We start from the raw sequence: 23,248 nt of genomic DNA, 5'->3' as shown, positions 1-23,248 counted from the left end.
AGAAGTTGGTCTTACCTGTGGTCCCGAGGCTCAAGTTCGCTCTCGGGGTGCTGCCCACGAGCTTTCTGCGGCAGCAGCAACCAGGAAGATCTGTGCCGCCGTTTCCGGGAGCTTCAGTGCACCAGGGTTCCAGATGGCGTTTGGTGTTTTCCTCTGGAATCAGTAGTGTGTGCAGAGTGCAGTCTCTTCTGGTTTCCCAGGCGTGTCTGCGTCTCTGAAGGTTTAGCTCTTTCTCCCACAGGATTTGGCTGCAGAGAACTGTTTATCCGGTCTGTTCCTTCAGGTTCCGGAGGTGTCTCAGGCGCAGGGGTCCTGCCGCTCCTGGGCCCTCCCCCACGGGAACCCAGAGGCCTTATACAGTTTCCTCTTGGGCCAGGGATGTGGGCAGTGGTGGGCATTGTTGGTGGTCTCTTCCGCTCTGCAGCCTCAGGAGTGCCCACCTGACCAGGTGGTAAGGTCTCTCTCCCACGGTGTCTGGGAGCAGAGAGGTGCTGTGGGCTGGGATCCGCGGGTGTGGGACTCCCCTTGGAACTTTTTTATGTTGCATTTTCTTTGTTGTGTCAATGTTTTCTGTGGTATCTTCTGCTCCTGAGATTTTCTCTTCTCTTCTATCTCTTGTATTCTGTTGGTGATGCTTGCGTCTATGATTCCTGATCTCTTTCCTAGGTTTTCTTTTTTTTTTTTGAAAGATGAGTAAATATATTTTGTGATTTAAACCTTTGTGAAATGTTTGAAAAATATTATAATTACACTTCCTAAAAGAATAAATTTTTAAGACAAAATGAAAGGTATTTAGTATGATAACAAACTTGGAAACATACAAATACCATTTTTATTTTATGGTGGAGAACTTTGCCCTTCATCATGGCATAATAGGTTATTAAACCATTTACTATTTATGTGAAGAAAGGGGAGTAAGTATTTGATTTTCTTCTATCAGTCAGGTCCAAAATGTCTAGGTATAATAATATTCTAGACACAAAATTTAGTCAATGCACAATATGTTCAAGTAATACTTAAGAGGATAATATTCCAAATACCATGTATTCATTTGTATGCTTTTGTTGAGCTACTGGATTTTCAACCAAACAGAAAAGAAATGAGTTACCATTTCCCAACTTGCACAATCCTTAAGATACTTGAAATTATTTTCCCACTTTTCCTACATAATTTGACTACTGGTGGCCACAAGAGGATTCAGCCTACACATTAGGTAAGTTTCTATGCATAATAATGTGCTGGAATGGTGTGCTGGAATGGATGAGGCAAGGAATCCACCAATAAAGGACACTGGTGGAAAGAATCACTGCTCTAAATTGAAGTCTGAGAAGATGAAACCAATTTTTTAAGACTTATTTATTTTATTGCTATGAGCAAACTGTCACTGTCTTCAGACCCATCAGGAGAGGGAGGGCATTGGGTACCATTATAGATCTTCCTAGGTTTTCTATCTCCAGGTTTATCTCCCTTTGTGATTTCTTTGTTTCTATTTCTACTTTTAGATGGTTTTGTTCAATTCCTCTACCTGTTTGGTTGTGTTCTCCTGTATGTCTTTAAGGAAATTATTCATGTCCTTCTTAAAGCCCTCTTTCATCATCATGAGATATAATTTTAACTTTGAATCTTGCTTTTCAGCTGTGATGGGAATATCCAGGACTTGCTGTAGTGGGAGAACTAGATCCTGATGATTCCAAGTAGCCTTGTTTTCTGTTGCTTATGTTCTAGTGCTTGCCTCTTGCCATTTGGTTGTCTCTAGTGTATGCCATAGCTGTCTCTGTCTGGAGCATGTCCTTTTTGTGATCCTGCCTGTGTGAGAACTCAGAGTCCAAGAGTCTTTCTGATTCTTTGACCCTGTGATCCTGTGATCTTGAGTGTCAGAGCTCCTGGGAATCAAGCTGCCTCTGAGATACTCAAGTGTGGTCCTGGTGTGACCAAGCTCCTGAGGTCCTTTTTGGTCAGAGATCCTGTGAGTCAAGCTTTCTCTGGTGTTGCAGGGTGGGGTTAGGCCAGAGCCCTGAGTTTGCTCTGAGCACAAATAAAAGCTGGAAGGAATCCATGCCTCTGGGTGGGTGGGAGTTTGTGTTTCCCTGGTTTCTATGTGGGTCCCAGTTATCCTGGGTGTTGGAGAAGAAGTTGTGGCCTCAACTGTGACTTTTAGTTTGTGAGAACTCCAGTGCTCCTGAATGTGTCCAATTTCCTGGGAGTTCAGCTTTCTCTGTGGTCCTGTGATTCTGTGTTCCTGGGTCTGTTAGTGCACCTGTAGTCCTGTGATCTTGAGATCCTGGGTGCGTTAGAGCACTGTGTGATGGGATTCCTTTGGGTGTTGTGGGAATGGGAGTGGGACCAGTGCTCAAGGTCTGCTCAGGACACAAGTTCAGACCATAAGGGACCCCCCCATGGATGGCTGGGCAAAGTTCCTGCATCCCTAGTTCCAAGGAGACCCCGTTACTCCGGGTGTTGTGACAGATGTTGTGTCCTCCTCACCTGTGATCCTAGGCATATTACAGCACCTGGCTGATAGGCTTGCTCTGGGTGTGTTGTGTATAAACCAATATATGAAGGAAGTGCAAAAGAAGTAATAGAGATGAGATCTGGTGAAACAGTGGGGGACGAAAATGGATTGTTTCATTCAGGGTTTGTAGGAGGGATGCAGAATTGAAGACCATTATGGGGGAGGAGAGAGGGGAGATTGAACTCTGCTAGACAATGAATGCAGATAGGGTCTTGGGTCTTGATAGATCCAGAAGCAATTTGAAGTACAAATGTCAGTTTCCAAATTATCTGCATAGAAATCTTCTAGCAGGAAACAATCTACAACTGACAGACATTGTCTACCCCAGGTTGGTACTGGTGCAGCATCATATGTCCTGAATGTCCACATGTCAGCAAGGCGATGGCCTGGGCAGAATGATTCCAGGTCTCCAGGGAGGGCACTGAGGGGACTGACTGGGATGTCTCTGGTTTCTCTCCAGTCTTTCCTGTGTTACTGAGCAGGACTGTGTGACATGGCCTTCAGTAACCACCTATGGTCACAGACTGCACGTTCTATTCTGGCTCTGGCTCTAGTCACAGAGGAAGGCAGACTGTGGACAGTTACTGACCTATTGAACAGGCTGTAATAAGTACTGATATGGGCTCGGCCTACATCAAGGTGAGTAAGGACTCCTGGGAATGCAGGGAGAGCAAGGATGAAATGTTTGTGGTTGCTGTCTCTGTACATCCTGTGTACAGTGACACAAACATCAAGGTGGGAAAATGAAGGGAACACATTGGGACATAGACCTGGGTGGGGTCTTCACGGGGCTAGCTCATCCTGAAAAAATGTAGTGTTTTGTTGTCTTTGCAATGACAGATGCTTAATAATAACTATAAAATGATGTACTGTGCCTTCCCAGCTGTCTTGTCTCTCCATGAACTGCACTGAGATAGAAAAAATGCTGACCTTCCCCTGCTCCATCAATGTAAAACAGAAACCACTGTGGTGAAAGGCAGGATGTTTACAAGGAAGCAGCTCCTGTCTGGAAAGGAGCATTGAGTGCAAGAGGAAGAACTCTGAAAAGAAAACCCAGGAACAAAACCAAGTTTATTACCAGGAAGCATGGGGGACACAATGGATGGGCAGATGGGACATCTAGAAAAAGGATGGCCAGAGCTACCTGCTCCTTGCCCTGTCCTGGTCAGGTGTACCTGGTGTCAGAGGCTTGGTGGGCAGCAACTGAATGTGAGGACCAATCAGTTCCCGTGTGATTGACTGGACAGTTCTCTCTGGGAATCAGAAAGCAGGCACAGCCCATTCCTTTCTTTGTATATTGATGAGTGTCAGAGGGTTTATGATGAATGTCAGAGGGTTTATGGACAATGCCTGACTGTTGTTTGTCTCCGATTTCTCTGTATCCGAAGGAATGGTTCTGCCCATCGAGGCTGCTTTGTGGCCAGCAGCCCATTCCAACCTTTGTTGTACTTTTACCTGGGTCATAGGCTCTCTGGGCTTCAATCCCTGTATATGTAAAGGGGTAGTTAATGATCTCAGGGCTGACATGGCCCCAGCTCAATCTGTTTATTGCTCTGCTATGGATTGTTTCATGCAGACCCACAGGAATATGGGATGGGTCATCCAGCTGGGATGTCAGGGATTCCACTTTACACCCTAGTACCTTTGATCGGTACCCTTCAGTGTTTTCCATGATCCGGACGAGAGCATTCACAAGTGATTGTATTTGAGTTACTGTATTGTAGAGGACCTTGTGTTTTGTTACAACCTCCTGTATTTGAATGTGGGGAAAACATTCTCTAAGGAATCCCCCTGCCCGATGTATTTTGTGCTGGAGGTTCGATATTTTGAAGCATTCCTTGTGATGTTATTCCAAGAGCTCTTCGAAATCCCTTCCCCTTCCCCTGGAATCCAAGTCTTGGTTGTATCCCTGATCTGGGTGGAGCTTGGGATGGAAGGATTTACCCTCCCGAGCCTTTCTCCCTGGCTTATGGCTGTAGATCTTATAGTAATCTCCTTCTCTTCATGGGCATGGAACCCCTTGAAATCTTTCGCTTCTATATTTTCCTTTGGGACACATATCTTTCCAGTTTCTACCCTCTCATGTCTCCTCATTAAGACGTCACTTAAAGCCAGGGTAGTTATTGGGTTTTGGCATGTATTTTGAAAGCTGGGCATTGAGTGCTGGGAAGGCAAGCTGCCCTTGGCAGAGTGTACTGTACTGGGGACATCTGGATCGTTTCTCACAGGCCAGGGTTGTGCCTGCTCCTTTGATTTCAAGTCGATTGTTACACTGCATGATTGTGGTTTTTGGACTGAGTCCTTCGAGTGCTGTAGGGTAGGTGTTTGCAGATGACCAGGATGTTTGTTGGGCTGTGAAGACTCAAAGTCCCTGCGACTGATACTGGTGGATTGGCCATTGGGACTCTCACTGGATCCCAGACTCACTGTCCATGCAGATGGCTCTTCTTTCACCTCCACTCTGTTGCTTGGTTTGGCTGCTGAGGGTGGGCCGGTTTCATCCTGACCAAGCACTATCACACGACAGCAGGGTTGAGATGAGTCCACATACTGAAACCCCTTCCATGGTAGATACTTGTCAATTTTTGTGCTTGTATTTTGTTGGAGACTGCCTGTTTCACTTCCTTGGATGGTCCGGTTCTGCTGGGGTTGAGCCTGGAGGCAGAAATCAGGTTGCTGACTACTCAGGTGTCTCTTCAGTGGATCTGGATGAGCTTTTGAGGGCCCATGACTGGCATCAGGTCGAGGGGCTCTTTGGTTCTCCTGCACCTCTGCAGCTGAGTGCATACACAGAGCACTCTCTAGCCTGGCAGCTGATGCACTTTCTACCCTTGTCCCTCCTGGGTCCTGGTGATGCAAATTTTCCAGGATTATAGCAGCCTTGGAATAGTACTCCTCCTTGGAATCACAGATGGGGGAGGAGGGAAATACAACCTGGGGAAGGTTTGAGGCTGGAATCCCAGGTGGGGTGGAATCCAGTGCCTCAAGGATCTGCAGATATGGTTTCCTTCTACGTTTGACTGGAAGTTCTGTGATATCTAATGCCAGCTTCCTTTCAGTGTTTGAGTCATGCAGAGAATCATCATCAGTAGCGTTCATGTCAGACAGCTCGTCTGACCTTAGTGTGGGAATCCTAGGATTCAGCCCCTTTCTATGGGTGCTGCTTGAAGCGCAAGGCAGGTGCTTGCTCCCAAGACCAATGCCCTTTTTGATGGTGGTATGTTTTTCACTCGTTTCTATGACCTCCCTTAAGGGGACCTCCACGGGCACAGACCCCTTCATTTTGGTCCACGTGTACCTTTTGTGTTCGAGGATGGAGGACTGGACAGATTGGGAGAGTTGAGCCCTGCTCTTGCAATAATAACTGTGTGCTGGAAAATTTCCCTGAAGCTGGGCCAGCCTCCAGGATGGGAGGAATGTGATGGGGGTTCCTTGTTCTTGTCCCACATTAGTTTCCTTTCCTTCATTCTGTGGCCCCTCATTTTTGTGGGCCATCTGCCCATGCTCCCAAGGGATGGAGCCTGGCCTGACAGCCTCACTGTGTAGGGTTAAATTTTGAGTGGGTTTCATCAAGGCTGCCTGATGTTTTTGGAGATCATCACCTTCGGTGGAGTTCCAATACTGTCCATGTTGCCAGGCATGTTTTTCCGTTGATAGGGATACCTGTATCCCTTTATCACTGGTAGGATGTGGTTTTCTAAAGGCCTGCCTCTTGAAACAAGGAGGTGTTTGGGTTGGTGTAGAGCTTGGGAAGATTTGCATTAGTTTGGCCTTTGTTACAGCTAACAAGCTTGGTGTCACAAGTTGTGCAGGCAAAGGCTGTTCATTGGAACACTCTGAAGGTCCTTGAACCTGGGAAGGAGCTTGGCCAGGGAGACAGGCATCACGAAACCTCACGGTTTTATGTTGTGCTAAGAAAGGGTTTCTGAGGGCATGGGCAGTAGCCACGACTGACTCAGAGAACAGAGTGGATATGCCCCAGAAAATGTGACTAAATTCCTTGTGTATAAGATACTCCAAGAACTTGAGATAGGACAACAACTGAAAGAGAGGAAGGTGATCCATTTTCTGAAGAGGGTTCCACCAGGGACGCCGTGTGGATTCCTGGGGAAGTTGCTTGCTGCAAGTGCAAAAGAAAGGAGGCAAAAGCATCAGCAACAATCAGAAGAACAAGAGGTCCACAACTCTGTGTAAATAGGGCATCTATAGCCATATAGGGCCTCATTGCCTCCATAAGTCCTGTCTCTCAGTGTGATATCCAAGAGGCCTGTCTTCCCATCCCACTCTGCATAACATCTTCAGTATGAAGATGCCCAGAACTTCCTCTCACATTTTGGCATGAAAAATTCCACAGGACAAATATTTCTTACATGTTCATAGGTTGTGATGGAGTCTTGGTCTCTTCCACATTCTTTTCATCTTCTCTGCAACCTGGAGATGGTCATGTAAAAAATATGAGGAATGAGAACACCAAGGACTGAGGTGTCTCTCATGACTCCCCATGCTAAGAATGGAATGCTCAACTCCCATAGTGCAAGGACAGAACACTGAGTGTGGGCAAGGGGAATGGATGGAGTTTATCTGCCCATTAAAATTTCCTTCCCCCCTCCATTCCTGTCATTTTTCTTAGAATAAGGCAAGGGTCACAGGTTCAGTTATCTGAAAGGGACTTACAGCTCAGAGAACTGAAGCTCCCTGCTGTCATGTGGAAGTGGGATTCCCCCATAAGGGGCACAGAATCACTCCAGTGCCTTGAACAACATTCCCATGTGCAGCACCCATCCCAGGCCAACCACAGCTTCTTTCTCTCACAAAACCTGGGTGTTTTCTGAATCTATGTTCCTTCCCTGCAGCCACTCTTCCGTGCTGCATATCATGTCTTTGGGAGCATGTCTCTCATCATGACCCTGGTCACTCAGGGGCAGGTAGATTTAATATCTCAACCCTGAGAAACAGTAGCCTACCTTTTAGAGTAGCGATTTTCTTCCTGGTCTGTCTCTGCCTCCTCTTCACATCCTGCCATTTAGAAACCACACAAATTAGCTGGGGTCTCTTCTTTCTCACTCCCGTTACCAAGCTGCCTGCTCTCTTCAGTCCTTCAGTACACAAAATCTTAATTTCCCAGGGAGATCTCTCTCATCCCTCCTTGCCTCTTCAACACTGTACATAAATCCATCTCCTTATTGCCTTGTTGGAAAGGCAGCAAAAGGGACTTCCTATGCCACAGTTACCAGGGATGTCCTCAGTCAGGGTTCCTCAGACTATGCAGCTGCCCCTGTCTCAGGTGATATCTGCTTCCTCAGACAAGAGGAGACTCAAGTTCTGATCTGAGGCCTTGGTCTCACCAGCTGCTTCACATCAGCTCAACACAATTGAAACCAAGCGCCTGAGCAGAGGACAGATTGTCCTGCATCCTCACCAACTCAGAAGTGCAGTCTGTCCAAGTAGCCATAGTTGTACTTAGTGCCCTCTCTGTATCCTCTTACCAATGGTGTGAGAGCTTCAGGCAGACACCTCAGGGCCACACTCTCCTATGCCCTTCCTGCTAACCCATTCAGACTCTTTCTGGAGATTTCCCCTCTCCTGTCTGTAGCTAGATTTTTGCTAATGTTTTAGTTCTTCTTTCTTCCATCCTTCTCTACCCTTTTCCTACCACCCATTCTATCCCCTAACACCAGATAGGGGAGAAAAATGATAGAGGGGAAATAGTGAGATGTTATTCTTCAACTATTTTCTGCTGATTACAGGGGATGATGTCCTTGGTGAAAATTTGACCTTTACCGTCAGGATATCCAGGAAAACTTCTTCCTTCTTCTTTTCGCAGAACTAGTTAGCAAACCACAACCACCAGAAAGGTATAGCAATGCCCAATAAACGAGTACCCTCCCATGCCTCTCAAGGATCTAGCTTTTATATACCCTCCAAAAAGTTCCCAGAATTCCAAAATCACAAGAAAAATGAAACTATCTGCCGTTGACAAATTTGTGCTCCTGCTTGATCATTTGACAATACAGATACTGTGGACAATCTGAAACAACCCCTTATCACCCACCAGAGTTTAAAAAATAAATTTTCATATTCATGTTTTTTTAATACCAGAATTGTCACTACACCTGTATCTATGAAAAGTTAGAGGAGCATTCGTGAACAGCAGACTGCTTTTCTATTCCATGTGAACCAAGGCTCTCCTCACCTCTGTGATGTCCATTTCACTTTCACATGGTGACAGAGGAAGGTTCTTCAGGAAGGGGGTCAGTAGGAAATAGAGCCCAGCTCCACACAGAATGGCAATGCTCATGTCTATTGCTGTGTCTATGGTGCTGGGGCTCACCCACGAGTAAATAATGCTATTCATCAGATTGAGAAAGCTCTCCATCTTCTGAATCGCAGTGCAGCTCACAGGCCACTGACCTGCGCTGTAATGCATGTGACTTTTCAAGGGGGCTCAGGCCACACATCACACAGCTGTGGTCTCCTCATCACAAAGGGCTCCTGCCAGGGGAGAGGGTGCCACTGCCCCTCCCCAGCCTCCATGGCAGGGTTACCTGCTGTGTCTTTTCCCTTTCCCTTCTTCCTAATCCTGTTGCTGTATCAGGCACAAATAGACCTCTGTCCATATTTTGTTCCTTCTTTCTGAGCACCAGTATTTCTCGGTGTAGGCATATATTTTGCTCAACCTACTTTTATAATATTTCACTCTCCCCTCTGACCCTCCACCCACCAGTGAAAGAGGAATGTTATTAGGATATGGGGGGACAGGGAGCTGATTGGAAATAGTTCTTTTGGGACATTTCAATCTTCCTTGTACCCGGTTCAGTTCCCTAGTGAACACCAAACATGAATTAGCAGCTTCAGTGCTGTCTACTCACAGACACCACACATGAATCAGCAGGGGCAGTTCTATTCAGAAAAATCTGGGAGGCTGGCCTGTTGGGCCCAAGTCTAATGAGACGGCAAGAATCCTTGGGGTTCTTTGGTGAATTTTCTCAGACGAATCCCCAGGAGAAGCTTAGGAATGCAATGTAAGGTGGACCAATATAAGCTTTTCTTCAGCAATGACTAGGAAGGCAGAGTAAGGTGAACCAAAGCCAGAGATCCCATTGTCTCTGGGGTCTTATCAATATTCCTTCTAAATATCATGTTCCCTTTCATGTGTCTCCTGTGTCTGCTTCAGGCAAACATTCTTTCATGTGTCCGCTGTAGCAAAGCATTCTTTCCCCTGTCTGCCCCAGCAAAACATTAGTATCACCTACCTGGGTCTCCAAAGAAACCCAAAATTTACACTTTACCTTTGTCTTCTGGAAGATATCTGCTCAAGTCCATCGGGTTCTTAGTTTTTCAGAAAATGAGCTTCTCTGTGGAACTTATGTTTCCTTCTTATGAATTCTTTCTGTAGGGTTGTGTTTTTCTGTAGATTCATGTTTGTCCATTATGTGATCACAGCTCATCTCCATTCAGACATTAAACTTCCATTTTCTCCTATTTATTTAGCTTTGTCATTGTTCAGTATAATCAAAAACAATATACTTTTGTCTTCTAGTACAGGATGGTAAGGATAATGAAATTCATTTCCGAATCATAAGAAAGCACATGGGTAATTCTGAACTAAACCTTCTATGATAATTGCCATGCTTAGTACTGTTTTCCTTCTTGACATGTTCAGTTTTCTTAGTTATCAAACTCTAGTAGAAGTAATTTAGGTATTTTTAAATATTTAATTGTTGTTGGGAGTGGTACCACAATCAACATGGGTGTGCACGTATCCCTTGTCATAGACCACATCCTTTGAGTCCATGCTCAGAAACGGTATCCCTGGGCCCATGGTAGTCCTGCTTTTAGGAATGTCTGTACTGATTTCCCCCATGCTACTACAATTCACACACCAGTTAACAGTTCCTGATGGTCCCTTCCTTAATCTTTGGCCAAGTTTCTCTTTTGTTTTGATCTCAGTCATTGTTGTTAGGTAAAATGGAATCTCAATGTTTCCCTAATTTGAATCTATCTGATGGCTAAGGATATTGAAAGTTCTCTGTTGTGTCTTCTCTGTTATCCTCTGTCCCTTATAATTTGGTGACTTATTCTGGTTGTTGGTGTCTCTTTTCTTGTGTTCATTATATATTCTGAAGTTGAATTTATCTGAAGGCAAAGAATGTTGATCAATTGGTAAAATAGTTAATTTTAAAATTGTTCATTAGTCCATATATTGGTTTTTTGATATTTAAATTGCAATTCTTTGTACATTCTAAATGTTAAGGCCCCACATTGGAATTTCACTAGTGGGATTGTCTCCCATCCTCTAGGCCTGTAACGCAAGCATCTTCGTTTGCACAGAGACTTTTAATTTCATTTCATCTCATTTTTTATTTACTGGGCTCTTTTCTGTGCTACTGGAGTTCTTTTTTTCCATTAAAGTTTTTTATTCCCTTTATCCCTTGATCCTAGTACATCTTTCCAGTCCAAGTCTCACAAATACCTCCCCCATTACTCCCTTTCCTTCTCCTCAAAGAAGGGGACACCCTACCTTGGATACAAACCAGCCCTTACAATCAACTGGGAGAAGGCCTAAGTGCATCCTGTCCTGTCTGAATGAGGTCTACGCAGGCAGTCCAGCTGGGGGAAGGGAATCCAAAGGCAGGCAACAGAGTCAGAGGCAGCTCCCACTGAAATTTTACAGTATCCACAAGAAGCTTGAGCTGCACAACTGCTACAAATGTGTAGGGGGAATGATGGATTTGATGTGGTCTTTCATTTGGTTGGTTAGAATTTAATTGAGTATTTTTCCATTTATTTATTAGTGAAATTGGTCTGAAGTTCTCTTTCTTTGTTGGGTCTTTATGTGGTTTATGTATCAGAGCAACTGTGGCTTCACAGAATGAGGTAAGTAGTGTTCTCTCTGTTTCTATTGTGTGGACTACTCTGACAAGTATTGCTATTATGTCTTCTTTGAGTGTCTGGTAGTATTCTTCACTAACACCATCTGGACCAGGGCTTTTTTTGGTTGGGAGATTTTAATGACTGCTTGTATTTCCCTACGGGTTATAGGACTGTTTAAATACTGGAGCTGATCTTGATTAATCTTTGGTGTATGGTATCTGTCAGCCATACCCACAATCATGCATTTCATCTAGATTTTCCAGTTTTGTTGTGTCTAGGCTTTAGTAGTAAGATCTGATGATTCTTCAATTTCCTCAATTTCTGTTTTTATGTATCACTTTTCATTTGTTATGTTGTAAAATTGGATATTGTCTCTATGTGCTTTAGTTGGTTTTGCTATGGGTTTGTCTACCTTGTTGATTTTTATCAAAGAAGCAGCTCTTGGTTTTGATGATTCTTTATCTCCTTTTCTTTGTTTTTAATGATTTCAGCCCTGAGTTTATTTCCTCGCTTCTACTCCTCTTGTGTGTGATTGCTTTCTTTTGTTCTAGAGCTTTCAGATATGCTGTGAAGTTAGGAGAGTAGGATTTCTCAAATTTCTCCATGAAGGCACTTAGTGCTCTGTATTTCATGCTTAGCACTAGTTTCATTGTGTCCCATAAATGTGGATATGCTGTGCCCTCATTTTCCTAAAATCTAGAAAGACTTTAATTTCATTCTGTATTTTTACCATGATCAAGTTAGCAAACAGAGAGTTGAGCAGTTTCCTTGAGTATGGGAGCTTTCTGTTGATTGATAACTTCTGTTAATTCCACTGTGTCTGTGTTTAATTACTGTTTCAGTGACCTGTTTATTGGCGAGAATGGGATGAAGTCTCTCACTATTATTGTGTGAGATTCAATGTGTATTTTGGTCAAGTTTCCTTTACAACAGTGGGTGAGCACATGGGCACCCACACTTGTAAGAGGTGCTGTGTGCCTGTACTGTGTTTGGAGATGGTGTAAGTGAGCAGCAGTAGCTCTCTCTTAGTACAAAATCAAAATAACTGAGATGGGGCATAGAGAGTGAAGACTCTGTATCTGTCACAGGCATGAAGAGTATGCACATACTTTGTAAGGCACCATCTTCCCTGAACACAGAATCATGTGGATTTCATCCAGTGGTAGATGGTACAGTCTGATCTTGAGCATGCTCAGTGAAGGAGGGCCTTTCTCAGCTTAAGGCCGTGGCACCGAAGCACAGAGATTTCTGGTATGGGGCAGATGTTGAGTTGCTTGAGCAGGAAAAGGACCCCCTCTGTAACCTCACAACCCCAATAGGCCCCAGATTCAAATGATGGAAGAAGAGCACTGATACCTCAAGTTGTCACAATAGCCACACGTGTGCCCACAAGTTGCACTAAAACACACACACACACACACACACACACACACAGAGAGAGAGAGAGAGAGAGAGAGAGAGAGAGAGAGACAGACAGACACACAGAGATCCCCCTCCCCACATTTGACACCTATTCTCTGCTCTGACAGAAGTCATTCTGAGACTGGAGACTGTGATGGTCTGGAGATCTGGCACTCAGAGCCCCTGGCTAAGAGAGTTAGACCTGTTAGATGGTCTTTCTTCAGAGTTTGTAGGCTCCACTTTCCCTGGGAAGGAGTTGTATATATGGATCTTGCTTGGTTCCCAAAACATGAGCAGCAAAACTACTTAATGGTGAATTGGAATACCTGTGTGAACCCAGGCTTATAAGCAGGTTTCAGATAATCCTGGGTACATAGTGACAGTCCCTGCTTCTTCTGTCAGTGCACACACATTACCTCTACTGTGAGGCTAGGCCTAAGGGTCATACAGGAAGGGACACAAGCCTGAAGTGAGCTCCAGATGCATCAAAGAACAGGAATGAAATATTTATTGCTGTTTCCTCGTTATTGTCATTGCATGTTGGATATTGAAATATGCAGTGTGTGTGTTTTTTGTGGGTGTGGGAATAGGAACGTTCATATATGACTGTGTGAGTGTCTGTGTGTGTGTGTGTGTGTGTGTGTGTGTGTGTGTGTGTGTGTAGAGCACTTTTGCTCCTATCTAGCTCTCTTCTCAGAGAACAATGTATCTGCCATCTCCAGTGTCCCTGGTGGTAAGGCGTTCTGGCCAACTCTTTCCATAAGGTTTTGTTTTGTTTTTTTCCTCTTGTTCTTCCCATTCCCCCTCCTCCTCTTCCTCCTCTTCTCCTTCTTTTCCTCTTCCTTCTTCTGGAGTTCTATGCATGCTAAGCAGTGCTCTCCCACAAGCCATATTCCTATATTCAGATATAAAATTCAAATAGAGTATGACGTATGGAAGCCAGTGCTATATTTCCTCAGTTAGAAACGTGACCAACTTATCATTATGATTAGTAAATTTGCAGGGTTTTCACAAGCTCATTTTAAAAGATAACCATTGCTTGGTGATATCCTTTTAATAATTGTGTATTTAATGGATATTGTATGCATGGTGTTGAGTCTACCCACAGCCATCACCATATGGAGGCTCCACTTTATGGGTCACTATCCTCCCAGTGCTCCCTCTTAGACTTTGAAAAATCTAGGCTGACATGTCATGGGTGACAGGCAGGAGCTGTGCCACTGAGTCATCCTCTGTACCTCAGATAAGAGTGCTTAGTCATCGTCAGTGTTTTTATATGCTGGGACAAGGACATTTCTTCAAAGACGGGGGTTCATGTGTCACAGGCTGACCTAAACTCTCTAAAGTATTGGAAGATGACCTTGAAAACTTGGACGTCGGACCCTCCTGTCTCCTCTGGGAGCTGGGATCCCAGGCTTGTGCCACAAGCATGGCATGTGTGATGCACAGAATGGAATACAGTGGCTCCAAACTCTCACTTCATCCTGTTGAGGACTGTCAAAGCTTAGCTTTTTATCATCAATCACCTGCCTGCTGAGATTCTCATCTCTGGAAAAATTGAAAAACTCATGTTTATTGGCCAGTGATATCTGTTGTTAATAGCTCTCGCCAGTCCTGAATATCTGACCACATGAGAGGTGGAGGAAGGATGACCAGGAGTTCAAGGCCAGCTTCAGCCATATAGCAAAATAGAGGCAAGCTTGGTCTATATTAAATCCTTCTTGAACAAAACCATATAGATACCAAGGTGTAACCACTCTGAAAATCAGTATGGGGAACTCTTTGGAAGCATAGAACACAGGCAGATATGACAAAGTCATACCACCCACTGATTTACTCCCCCAAAGAATGGGCATCCTACTTCCCTGAGTCTTTCCCTGGCAAGTGTATTGTGCCCCCCCTCTCTAGTAGAGTCACCCCAGAAAACAGGAAAGTACAAAGTGTGTTGGAGGTGGAGGGTAGTGGAGGTGGGATAGTAGGATACAGTTGCCTAAAACAGGAAACAGCAAGAAATATGAAAGTGATTGTGACAGTCTCTGGGGATGAAGGAGGGAGAGAAACACTGAGAGAGAATGGCATCAAGGATGATAGGAAAAGCCAGAGGAACATTATTTGCTCTTTTTTTTTCTTTTTTCTTTTTTTCAGAGCTGGGGACCGAACCCAGGGCCTTGCGCTTGCTAGGCAAGCGCCCTACCACTGAGCTAAATCCCCAACCCCTATTTTCTCTTTATGTAAAGATAAATAAAGGACTATGGGGACACACAGAGAGCACCCCGTCCCTGCACACTGCACACATATTCTGAAAACTCCCAGATTTCATGGTCCTTATTGCTGTTCAGTGTGCAGGGTTCAAGCCATGTGCTCCTCATAGCACCCCTCCCTCCACGTTGGCCAAAACAACAGAATCCCTGAGTTTTTCAGCAAACTCCCTCTGCATGAGGTTTCAGTATTTAAGGGTGAAGATGAATTTTGTGTTCTTGAGAGCAAAGTAATCCCTTTTACCAGAGCAATGGAGAACCACAGACAGAGGCAGCAGCTTGTCTGCCCAATGAGTGAGCATTGGCGATAGTGACATCAATTCTCCTTCCAGCACTCGCTGTCCTCACCTTGAGCATCCTCAAGGTTATACAGTGCACTGCAGTTGCAGAGGTGTTGAGGGGAATTCTGGGACTGCTGGTCACCCAGATAAGTTGAGGAATGTTCTTGTGCACAGGCAAGTAATCCTGGTTGACACCACAATTCTCTGAATCCTGGTGTGGCTCCATGACAGGTCATGGCCCTTTTGATTTCCAGGCCTTCCATACAAACCAAATTCTGTTTTCTAATCTGCCTTAAACAGCCTCATTTCAGGAATGTACTGAGATGAATCATTTGAGATGAGTGATTTGATGGTAGGAAGCTTGCAGAGAAGCCGTCTACATTGGACCCCATGGAAAGAGGCAGATTCAAAGGAGAAGCAGAATCCCCAGGCTGAGTGGAAAGTGGCAAAATGGCCAACTTCCCAGCTTCTGAGGATTTGGGAAATGTGAGTCTGCACTGCATGCTCGGCCCTAGATTTACTCTCCTTTCCACGTTTAACTTTGTGGTGGATGAATTTAAATTTAAGCACTCCCATGAGGTCATCCTCTCTGTGGCATGGCCATATTTTGGCAACACCTTGGTAAGGATGCTTGTGGAAGCTCAATACTGTTTCCCTGATGGCATTTCCACATCTTCCTGACTTGCCAGCTCATTACTGGAATATTCCTGCAACTGGAGAATCTGAGGAAGAATGTCTTTGCCAGTATTCTCCTCTGTGCAACCAACAACAGCTGCTCCACTTCTGGGTGTGGGTCTTCCTGGGGTGAGAGACCCCCTTGTCGCTGAGTCTAGATTAACATGTGCACCGTGAATCATACTCATGGCAGAATATGGAGTCTGAAACCCAAGTTTGGTTTGCAGATTTTTTCCTGGGAAGGGGACTTCCAAAGTGAGGGCAGAGCCTTTAATCAAGGCAACATCATCAAGTGAACCTCTCTGGGAATTGCAGGTCTTTCTACACTCACTGTGGTACTGTGAATAGGTTTTTCCCCTTAGACACTTGTGTTTGAATGCTTGGCCTATAGGGAGTTACATTACTAGGAAGCCTGACCTTTTTGGATTAGGTGGCCTTGTTGGAAGAGGTATGACACTTTACCAGTTGGCTTTGAGACCCTCTCCCTACCTGCACCAGTCTTCTTCTGGCTGCCTTCTGATCTAGATATGAAACTCTCAGCAACTTTTCCAGGACCATGCCTTCGAGAAGATGTCATGCTTGATGATGCCATCTGGTCTTGATGATAATGGACTGAACCTCTGAACCTGTAAGCCAGCCCCCTTGGTCATTGACAACACACACACACACACACACACACACACACACTGAGAGAGAGAGAGAGAGAGAGAGAGAGAGAGAGAGAGAGAGAGAGAGAGATACACACACAATTTGTGTGTCCAAGTGTATATATAATCTAAAAAGAGTTTTGCCATTTTGGCTGATAATGATTATCCCAAGAGCCACGATTAAAACAATCCTGATGCCTGGGAAATCTTCCTTTGTGTGACACAGTTTAAAGGTTTCCCCAAACAAGATGCGATGCCACCATTGCTCCTCCATGTGTATCAGAGTATGAAGGTTAAACCTTGTACTTATTATGTAGATCCACAAATGTAAAAATAAAGAAATAATGAGTTGGGTAGAGGATGGGAGAACCTGAGGGCCATGACTGAAGTAGATGCAGTTGTCCTGTATGGAGTTCTCAAAAATATATGAAATCATTAAACTAGATGAAACCAAAAATTGAAAGTTTGGAAGAAACATAAATAGTGCACAGTACCATGAGGACTAGTTAGCAAGTCATTGAAACTATTTTCCAAAACTAATTGAGAAATCCTGAAAAAATGGGGAAATTGCTACAGCAGAAAAAAAATCTGGATTTAAATTATTTGTCACAAATGCATTGCAAGGAATGATGGGAAAAGGCAGAGGAAAAGCCATTTAATTTTAAGATATTTTGAGAGGAAAATCAAGTATGAGAAGCCTCGACTATTTTAAGGTGGACCTTTGGAGTTCACTAATGGTGTTAGCACACAGGGAAGCACAGGCATTAAGGAAGAGCCCCTCTCTGAGGTAAAGGCTGTTCATGCTCCAGACATAGACACTGCTTGAAAGAGACTCACTCATTATTTTAGACCATGTGCTTCCCGAAGACAGGAATTCCTTCAGTCTTGTTGCCCTCTGAACCCAAAGTTGATCCCTAGTGAAAACTGAACAATCATGGACTGAATACCTAACTGAAGTCCCTTGTACTAGGGAGGACACACAGCTGGGAGCAAACCCAAAGTCTGACCTTAGGAAATAAATCAGTATTTCAGGACCTGGGAAAGGAAGTGCAATCTTGAGTTGTCCTGTGGGCATAGGTAGTGGGGTGGGGGAGGTACACCCTAGCTGTCACATCTCTGGAAAGGAAGCACAGAGCAGGCCAAGTTTCTTTCCTTACCCCTGCTGTAATACTATTGCCCACCCTATGGTCTGAATGTGAGTCTTCTCACTAGAGAGCAGGAGTCACGTGATTTCAATATGACCATTCAGGAGAGTCCTGGTTGGCTAGCCAGTCTGACTGGCCAAATTCTGGACATGTGACCAAATAAGTCATAGATGAGGAGTTACAGTTGGTGCAGGGTGGCTGAGACAGTTGGTAACTGGCCTGCTATCATTGAGGTTAAGGTTTCACTCTGGGACTCCAGAGGCAGAGACAGTATGCTGAGGCAGTGTGTGACACCATGATTAGAGGACAGCGGCTCTTGTCTACTCCTCAAACACCCAGGTACAGCCTGCTCTTCCTAGTCTTGCTAATGAGTTGGGTCCCTCACCCTGACTTCTCTGCTTGTCAGATCCACTTTGGTTGGGTTGTAGGCACTGACCCTCTCTTCCCACCACCTGGCTAATGGAGGTGTTAAGGCTGCAGGAGTCTATGACTCTCCTAGGACTCTGTGCAGCCCTCACTGTACAGTCAATGGTTACTGAGACACCCAGGTCCCTGCCCAGGACATGTCCTGTGGTCCACCCCAGGGAAGCAGAGCCCTGTCCTCTTTGATGTCCCCTTTTTATGTCCAGGGTCCTGCAAATGTGCACATTCTGTATAGGGGAGAAGATACATTTGTCTTTAGCAACTTCTCTTATCTCGTGTAACATTATCCTTAGTTCCACCTATTTTCTAGAAAATGACAAAATATCATTTTTTAGATATATTTCTTCTTTACTTACATTTCAAATGTTATTCTCTTTCCAGGTTTCCTGTCCATAAGCCCCACCTCCTCCTCACCCGTATGAGTGTTTCCCCCATCCACACCCCTTTGCAGCCCCCTTCTGCACTGGGGATCCAACTTTGGCAGGACCAATGGCTTCTCCTTCCATTGTTGCCCCACAAGTCTATTCTCTGCTCCATATGCCGTTGGAGCCCTGGGTCAGTCCATGGGTAGTGGTTTAGTCCTTGGAAGCTCTGGTTGATTGGCATTGTTGTTCTTATGGGGTGGCAAAATGTCATTCTTAAAGCTAGGCACTTTGTTTTGTCTCATATATGCTTTACGTGTTTTTAATGTATGGATCTGTGTATTTCAATCTCACCTTTTATTCCTTAGTAAACTGATCTTGATCATGAATGTGAGTTTCAAATGTGTCTGAAATAGTGTGGAGTAACATGTACTCTCATTAAGGTTTGTCACATCTTTTATATGAAAATACTGGCATAGTATTTAATTTATTGTAGTTTTTCTGAAATCTAGTTTTATTTTCCCCGTGTAAATAGTAGGGTATGCCTTTAGAGGTTTATTGTAGTTTTAAGTGTATGTGTGCATCTGCACACTGTGAAAGTCAAAAGACAAATTGTGGGGCCAGTTCTTTCCTTCTACCATGTGTGCTTGAGGGATGAGTCTTGGATCATCATGTCTGGTGGTAAGCAGCACTGGTTTTGGGTACAGGGTAACATTGGTTGTTTTGGAACACATTGGAAAGTATCCCTTCCCTTTTATTTTATGGAATTATTTTAGGAACATTGTTCTTTAAAAATCTGGTAGAATTCATTTTGAATACATCTGACCTTGGACTTTATTGTTGATTTTTTGGTTATTAATCTTTTAAATTCATTGCTTGTTATTGACCTATTCAGGCATTTTATATGCATATTGAAGCTTGCACATTTCTCCCTCTCCGGTGATTGCAATATAGGTTTCCTATTCTTACCCATAGGTTCTTAGGTCTGTTTTAAAGGTTGTTTTTCTTGGATCTGTTTATTTATTTTATGTAAGTTTGTATAGTGTTGCTCTCTTTAGACACACCAGCAGAGGACATTAGATCCCATTACACATGGTTGTGAGCCACCAGATAAATTACTGGTAATTGAACTGAGGACCTCTGGAAGAATGGTCAATGCTCTTAACCACTGAGCCATCTCCACCCTTGTTCTAATGGTTCTTAGAGCCTAGCATATGTACTGGTGTACAACATTCATTTGTTTTTCTCATTTTACTCTGTATCTTTTAATTTTGTTGGATTTGGGAATGCTGCCTCAGTTTCCTCTCTCCTTTCCAAGGACCATGCTTTCTTTTTTCATTCTTCATTATGGTCTGTTTGGTTAGGTTCAGCTCTCATCTTCAGTGTGTTTTATCAGCTACTGCTTTGGGATTTGTTTGTTATTTTTCTGTGACCCTGAAGCACCATCTCACCTCTCTCATTCCTGTGTGGAAACTCAGAGCTGTACAGCTCCTTCCAACCTGTTTCTCCTTTCTGTAATATCATGGTTTTCACTCATTGTTTTGTTGGCTGATGTCAGGAAGGAAATTGACAAGCAACTTGCAGGCAAGGGAAGAGAGCGGGCAAGTAGGCAGCTGTACCTGGAGGTCAGACCTCTAAAACTGTGACACTATTGGGTCACCTCAGTGCATTTCTACAAAGGCAGCTCTACATGGCTGTGTCACCTCCACAAAGAGGTGTAAGCTGCGGTCAGGATCCTGGAAAGGGGTGAGAAAAATCACTCAGACAACAGGACTGAAATTGACATCATTAAGCTTCTGGACCATCCAAACATCATGGAGCTGTTTGTGGCAGGAATGTGCTGCTGAGGGAGATCTGGTGAGCCAGACTGAGAAGGGCGGCTGTCTACAGAAGGGACACACTCATCACAACTTCACACAGATGGTGTGTTCGGTTCACTACACTGTGAAAACAGCATTGCACACAGAAACATGAAACTGTGTCTGGCATAGCCTTCAACATCACCACTGGACAGAAGTTCAACGTGGTGGTGGAACAGTGTGGGGTGTGGTACAGTGTGGGGTGTGGTGACACAAGATTCCCAACACATTGTGTGTGGAGATAGGGGCTCTCCAGCTGGATCTGATCATAGCATTATATTGTCAGGTAGTGTGGGATGGGGTGAGCAACGGGATTTGATCACCTAGAAACTTACATATGTGCTGTGCATACACCCACACCCCATTAACACCTTATTTACATTGTTACTTTGAGGGCATGTAGGACTCTCACCTTATAGATTTCTAGATATCACTCCTGGCTAGGCAGCTTACTGTATGCTGCCGCATATGCAATGCCAGGTACCAGATACTCCTTGATATCTCCGACTACATTGCCACTTGAGATACTGGGAAAGGCATCAGGTCTGCTGGACATTCCACCTCCTGTCATTGACCCTCATATCCTGCTAGATTCAGATCTGGCTGGACACCTCTGCCTTGGCATATACCCAGGGGTATTGCACTGTGAGACAGCACTTGTGCAGCGAGGTTGTAGGCATTGTTGTACCACAGCCCCGTGCCTCAAATGCATTCCTAAGTATTAGGCAATGCATGGCTTCCCAGCAAACACCACATTGACTGGTAGGTATTTGGCCATGCTGAACAGACCCCCTACATCTACATCACATTAGTTCTGGATATCGGGTCCTAAATGATCCCTGACAAACCTCACAATAACTGACAGTCATCAGGCCATGCTGGATACTCCCCTCCCCTGTATGCACAGCACACTGCTGTGTACAGGACCTGCTTGTCAGCCTCACAATAACGACACCCACATGTACTGCTGGGTGTCAGGACTCTCTTAGACATGAGCCTCATCAGCAACTACTACATCATTGGTTTTCAGGTCTTGTGGTACACTGTTGTCATAGACGATAATCTACTATGCCCTAGGCCCTGCTGATCAAACTTTTAGGACATCAGTCTTAATGGACAACCTGGCAATAGTCTGTGCACAGTGCCAGGGCACTGTCCACTAGGCGAAGCTGTATGAAAGTATAGATGGGATTTCCAGTAATGTCATTTTCCTAGCACTGTGTATGGAGTGGCATCTTAATGGATGGGTGTTTAGGAAAGACTTAGCACCTTAATATTAATTGGGAAGGTGGCTTTGGGTGGCCATCCTTGTCTGAAAGTAGCACTGTGTGTTTGGACATCCAGCATGGCATGAAAAAAGCAGTGGAAATGAGGGAAGTCAAGTGCAGAATGACCTAGTGCCTAGCAGTTGTCTGTGGTAATGGAAGGGACATCTTTTTTCCCCCATCTTTATTAACTTGGGTATTTCTTATTTACATTTCGATTGTTATTCCCTTTCCCGGTTTCCAGGCCAACATCCCCCTAACCCCTTCCCCTCCTCTTCTATATGGGTGTTCCCCTCCCCATCCTCCACCCATTACCGCCCTCCCTGCAACAATCATGTTCACTGGGGGTTCAGTCTTGGCAGAACCAAGGGCTTCCCCTTCCACTGGTGCTCTTACTAGGATATTCATTGCTACCTATGAGGTTGGAGCCCAGAGTCAGTCCATGTATAGTCTTTGGGTAGTGGCTTAGTCCCTGGAAGCTCTGGTTGCTTGGCATTGTTGTTCATATGAGGTCTCAAGCCCCTTCAAGCTCTTTCAGTCCTTTCTCTGATTCCTTCAACGGGGGTCCCGTTCTCAGTTCAGTGGTTTGCTGCTGGCATTCACCTGTGTATTTGCTATATTCTGGCTGTGTCTCTCAGGAGAGATCTACATCCAGATCCTGTCAGCCCGCACATCTTTGCTTCATCCATCTTATCTAGTTTGGTGGCTGTATATGTATGGGCCACATGTGGGGCAGGCTCTGAATGGGTGTTCCTTCTGCCTCTGTTCTAAACTTTCCCTCCCTATTCCCTCCCAAGGGTATTCTTGTTCCCCTTTCAAAGAAGGAGTGAAGCATCGAATTTTGTTCATCCTTCTTGATTTTCATGTGTTCTGTGCATCTAGGGTATTTCAAGCATTTGGGCTAATATCCAATTATCAATGAGTGCATACCATGTTTCTTTTTCTGTGATTGGGTTACCTCACTCAGGAGGATAGTTTCCAGTTCCCTCCATTTGCCTATGAATTTCATAAAGCCATTGTTTTTGATAGCTGAGTAGTATTCCATTGTGTAAATGCACAACATTTTCTGTATCCATTCCTCTGTTGAAGGGCATCTGGGTTCTTTCCAGCTTCTGGCTATTATAACTAAGGCTGCTATGATCATAGTGGAACATGTGTCTTTGTTATATTTTGGGGCATCTTTTAGGTATATGCCCAAGAGAGGTATAGCTGTGTCCTCAGGTAGTTCAATGTCCAATTTTCTGAGGAACCTCCAGTCTGATTCCCAGAATGTTTGTACCCGTCTGCAATCCCACCAACAATGGAGGAGTTTTCTTCTTTCTCCATGTCCTTGCCAGCATCGGCTGTCACATGAGTTTTTGATCTTAGCCATTACGAATAGTGTGAGGTGGAATCTCAGGGTTGGTTTGATTTGCATTTCACTTATGACTAAAGATGTTGAACATTTCTTTAGGTGCTTCTCTGTCATTCAGCATTCCTCAGTGTCCCGCGCGACCTCGCCAGCAAGAATACGCGGGAACACACGAATCCTTCTGTAGCCAAAATG

The 23,248-nt window shown here is 44.6% G+C and overlaps 1 protein-coding gene and 1 long non-coding RNA gene across 2 annotated transcripts in view; one reads left to right on the top strand and one right to left on the bottom strand.

Moving 5' to 3' along the window:
* LOC120097805 (uncharacterized) overlaps positions 1-23,248 on the top strand; it is a 69,785-nt gene that overhangs the window by 22,414 nt on the left and 24,123 nt on the right. The gene's annotated exons all lie outside the window — the stretch shown is intronic.
* On the bottom strand, positions 3,566-8,914 carry Spata31c2 (SPATA31 subfamily C member 2). The gene is made up of 4 exons (XM_087591665.1): positions 8,706-8,914; positions 7,477-7,528; positions 6,883-6,943; positions 3,566-6,632 (listed from the first exon to the last, which is right to left on the bottom strand). Exons 1-4 carry the CDS (start codon positions 8,886-8,888, stop codon positions 4,253-4,255), a joined length of 2,676 nt encoding a protein of 891 aa, XP_087447791.1. The 5' UTR covers positions 8,889-8,914; the 3' UTR covers positions 3,566-4,252.

The sequence above is a fragment of the Rattus norvegicus genome, chromosome 17, assembly GCF_021556685.1.
Source record: "Rattus norvegicus strain SHRSP/BbbUtx chromosome 17, alternate assembly SHRSP_T2T, whole genome shotgun sequence".
Lineage (NCBI taxonomy): Eukaryota > Metazoa > Chordata > Mammalia > Rodentia > Muridae > Rattus > Rattus norvegicus.
The sequence above is the reverse complement of the archived record's forward strand: the minus strand, read 5'-3'. Positions and strand labels throughout refer to the sequence as shown.